Source organism: Pungitius pungitius, chromosome 8 (assembly GCF_949316345.1).
Source record: "Pungitius pungitius chromosome 8, fPunPun2.1, whole genome shotgun sequence".
NCBI classification, from domain to species: domain Eukaryota; kingdom Metazoa; phylum Chordata; class Actinopteri; order Perciformes; family Gasterosteidae; genus Pungitius; species Pungitius pungitius.
The window spans coordinates 10,540,928-10,545,185 of NC_084907.1; the positions used below are offsets into that span (position 1 = coordinate 10,540,928).

At 46.1% G+C, this 4,258-nt stretch overlaps 1 protein-coding gene across 1 annotated transcript; it reads right to left on the reverse strand.

The window, feature by feature from the left end:
• Positions 1–617: 617 nt before the first annotated feature.
• On the reverse strand, positions 618–3,948 carry barx1 (BARX homeobox 1). Its single transcript, XM_037491153.2, has 4 exons — positions 3,501–3,948; positions 2,137–2,428; positions 1,593–1,677; positions 618–1,294 (listed from the first exon to the last, which is right to left on the reverse strand). The coding sequence occupies exons 1-4, from the start codon at positions 3,703–3,705 to the stop codon at positions 1,154–1,156; spliced, it is 723 nt and encodes a 240-aa protein (XP_037347050.2). The 5' UTR covers positions 3,706–3,948; the 3' UTR covers positions 618–1,153.
• Positions 3,949–4,258: the final 310 nt, after the last annotated feature.

Genomic DNA, 4,258 nt, shown 5'->3' on the forward strand with positions numbered 1-4,258 from the left:
CCCTGTTAAATTCCTTGTACACATTTTGGCAAGAAATGTTCCTGATTTCGAGATACAATTATACAAAAAGGCATACAAAAGGTTTTTTGGGCCCGAACCGAAGGATAATAGTGCAATTATAATTATATAGTGGGCTGATGAGCTTTTGAAGAATAAAATGTATGTAGACAAAGCCACAACTTTACGCAGAAACTGTTTCCTCCCCCTGATTCAAAAATGGATCAGATTAAGATGGCTGGGTAGTGAGTCGACACCAATTCATCTTTCTCAAAACACAACGAAGAGCCCGCATCTTAACAAGAAAGCCATTACATCAGGGAAAGCAATGCTATTTATAGAGCGATAACGCAACGTGACCATATTAGGAGTTGAGCCACGTGAATGCGGCTATCATCACAATCTTCATCTCCACGAGACTGCCTCCTCTTTAGTGAACAGAGAACAGTTACTTGTGAAAATATATTTAATAATTACAATAACAGTTTAGTTACACAAAGGGAATGCAAAGACACGTGTCTCTTTAGAACAGTGGTTCTCAACTGGTCTGGCTCCGGGACCCACCATCACCCCTTAATGACAAGCCGCGACCCAAATCGAGGAACATTCTCAACATTTATTCAAAATCAAGTTCATAAGCTGAATTTTATATTCAGGATGTTTAATTATCCTAAAAACCCAATGTCTCCCCCATATCAGAATGGTTTGACCCAACCTGGCACACGCTGCTGAAAACATGGACGGACGAGCCGGCAAAAAAACCGACACTCCGCTGCATTAAAAAAGTTCCTTCAAAATAATTTATTTATTTTTATTTAAAAAATTACCAGACCCACCAGTTGAGATTCACTGCTTTAGAATATAAAGGGTAGACCTACTGCGAAGGTGTCAGCTGCCCCCCGGCAGCGAGCTCACCACGAGGGAAACGCGTGGTAAGAAACAACTACAACAACAACAACACGCGGCTGCTGGAGGATGTTGGCGCGTGCACAGTTCAGGTCTTCCCGCGAGGCTTCTCTGTCGCCTGCGCGAGAACCGGCCAGCTTCACAAGCACCGGCGCCCATCTCCCTCCTCCCAGCATGCTCTGCGCGCACGCGGACCCGGGAGTGTCTGTCCGGCTGCCGGGTCGGGGTTAGGGTTTGGGTTGGGGGGGGGTCACTCCTCCTGGGTGCTCTCCGACTGGCGGCTCGAGCCTTCGGACGGCTGCTCGGAGAGCTGCTCGCTGCTGGGGATGGAGTTCTTCTTCGGGCGGCCTTTGGGCTTAGTGGGAGACTCCAGGCCGCCGCCCTGCAGCACCTGCGGGTTGAACACAAGCGGAGACTTCTGTTGGCCGGGAGGTCATTGAAGAACAAGAAGGGTGACTCCCTCCAACCCATTCAACAAATACGGTTTTACACAGCTGTTTTTTTCCCTCATCAGTTATCCATGCCAAACTTAAAATTCTATATAATTCCCTATGCCCCTGGTATACATTCACGGATGGACGTTTCCCATCAACATCTCAATGACCACTACTGCATCATCATCGTTTTCATAATCATCACATCCATGATCATCATCATCATCATCACCCCCATGTGAGGACAAAACTTACAATTTTCTTCCATTTCATCCGCCTGTTCTGGTACCATGTTTTCACTTGCAGTTGACTGAGACCCAAAGATTCAGCCAGGTCTATTCTGTGAGGAACAAATGCATAAACACAATCAATAACTTCACATCACCTCTGGTCTTTTACCTTTTGCTTTTTGTTTATCTGTGTTTTGGACAAATGCGCAGCCGATTTTATTATATCAGCGTAATAAATATTTATCTTTGATAATGATAATTATCGTGTTGTCATGGTTGCATATTACAGCATGCCAACAATGCCCCTCTTCATTCTGATCAAACCCTATGTCACCGCCTGGTTTGAGGAAAATGTGGATAATATTTTTTACATTTCAGTATTTTTTATGTCTTCGTGTTTGTACTTCTACAGGAACACAAGTATACATACAAGTATTTCGGCATTGCAAAAAATCTACAATTGGTCTACAATTTAAAGGTTAATGATGGGAGGGAAAAACAGTGATCCACAATTTAGATCAATTAGCCACAATCATTTCTGGTGAAAAGGGCGGTCGAATTAAACCCACCTGTCTGGCGTGGACAGATACTTCTGCTTCTCGAAGCGCTTCTCCAGCCCCATGAGCTGCAGCTCCGTGAACACGGTGCGGCTCCGGCGGCCCTTCTTGCTCTTGCCGCCCCCGTCGGGGCCGTGCTCCAGCTTCCCGCGGAAGTGCAGGTCCAGCGGCAAGTGGTGGGACGCGGCGCCGATCTGCAGGCCCGACGCGGCGGACAGCAGCTGTGCGCCGAGCGGGGAGCCCAGCGAGCAGCCCAGCGGGGACATGGGGAACTTGAGGAGGTTGGTCTGGTCGCCTTTGAGGACTGCAGGGACCGATGAGAAGACACAGAGAAACGGAGGGGTTAGTTTTGAGAATGCTATGGTTTGGGTAAGCTGGTTATGCTGGTTTGTGGCGCGCATACACACTTCCAGCTACACAGACAAGTCAGCATGGCTGACTGGACATTTGTGATAAATGCAGACATGCAATTTGGTAAAACTAGCGATAGCAAAGGGACCTCATCTGCTTAGCATGAAACGTTAGAATAAGGCCTCTTGTTAACTGTGTATCATTGTTGTAATAAAACATCGGTATATTTACAGGCGTTAAGCATCATTTCAGCTGGTAACACATCATGGCCAGGCACTACACTTTATGTGCTTCATTTGTTGTGAATGTGTCTTTAATACAACACGATACTAAATATAAATGAAGGAAATATATCTAATACATAAATATGCACATTGAAACGCGTATCGCCTTGTTTTGAACAAATGTATTTTTTAACAGAAATATCACGTATGATACAACATCTACTGGATCCGTTTTATTCTTGATGCACGGATTATAATGAAACCTAACTGAGAAAAAAAACATTTGCATTTTTTGGGAGGGTTTTTTCTGTACCGATGTGACGGTCCCGGGACGGAGGGTGTGTACAGAAAGTAAATACTTGATTTGTGATCTTAGGGTTTACAAATGAATTTTCTAATTTTTTCTATGCAATCTAAAATATACATATAAATAATAGTATCCTTTCAGTATTTATTCCGCTTGTTTTGGAGATTTTTGCAGAATGAGACATTTACTCTTCTTTTCTCAATTGAATTCCCCAGTTGTCTTATTTAACTGATTCATCTACTCGATAATTTTGGCAATTTTGCCCGATTGTTCCCAGGCATTAGCTAAAACTCAATTTTAAAAAGATGTAAAAAGTTACACTTTTTTAATCAGGCGCAAACACGGACTATACTATGTGATTATAATAATATAATATGTGATCTGCAATTTAAAATAAGTCTCACAAATATGTCATATTATTGTTAATAATATGTGTATTATACAGACTAATTCCTATGTCATTTCTTCAGTTCCCAGCGTTCTAGTACTCTTACCCAGCTGGTTATGGAAGGGCCGGGCGGACAGGAGAGCCTGCACCCCGAACTTGAGCAGCTCCCCGGCCGGAGCCGACGCCTTGTGCTGCGGGTGGTCGGTCAAAATCTCCTCTATCATGAAACTCCTGTAGCGATGAGTCCTGTGGTCGTGCGGCTGAGCCTCCGGTGCAAAGTAATGCCCCCCAAGGTCCAAATGATGCTGCATTATGTGGCCGTGTGGTCACCCCAAAACAGAAACCGATTGTCGCTCCCTTCAGTGTCCCAAACCAGCTGTCACATTCCCGCTGCGAGGCTTCTGTAATCCTGCGGATCAAAGTTATCCTCCGATCGAGCCGAGGCGGCGGCGGGGCGTCTCCACGGGGTCCCGCGTTCCGGCTTTTACGCGTTACTTCTGGTTGGGTTTGATTCTTCTCGGAGGACAAATGTGGATCCGGGATCGAACCTCTGACCAACAACTCCCGAACCCGACCGCGTTAATGCCCACTACGCCGCTGCTGCTTTGTATGTGCGCGCGCATGTGTGTCAGTGAGTGTGTGTGTGTGTGTGTGTGCGTGTGCGCGCACGAGCCGCTGAGGTCGGAGCAATTCGTCAGCCGCTGAGCGCGTCACCTTGGCAGTGAGCGGAGGAATAGGGCTTTGGGTTTTATGGGTCTCCTCGCGGAGCTCCGCCTCCTCTGGGGCTCTTCCGCGAGGAGACAAGAGTTACATGCAAAGCCGCACGTGTCCTGCGAGGATTTATATGCAAACGAGATCAAAATA

Bases quoted from the DNA above. Each gene is read 5' to 3' on its own strand.
- barx1 (XM_037491153.2), bottom strand. From the start codon at position 3,705: ATGCAGCATCATTTGGACCTTGGGGGGCATTACTTTGCACCGGAGGCT. The intron at 2,429-3,500 runs GTAAGAGTACTA...CGGTCCCTGCAG, and splicing joins GCCCTTCCATAACCAGCTGG to TCCTCAAAGGCGACCAGACC. The intron at 1,678-2,136 runs GTGGGTTTAATT...TGTTCCTCACAG, and splicing joins TATCTGTCCACGCCAGACAG to AATAGACCTGGCTGAATCTT.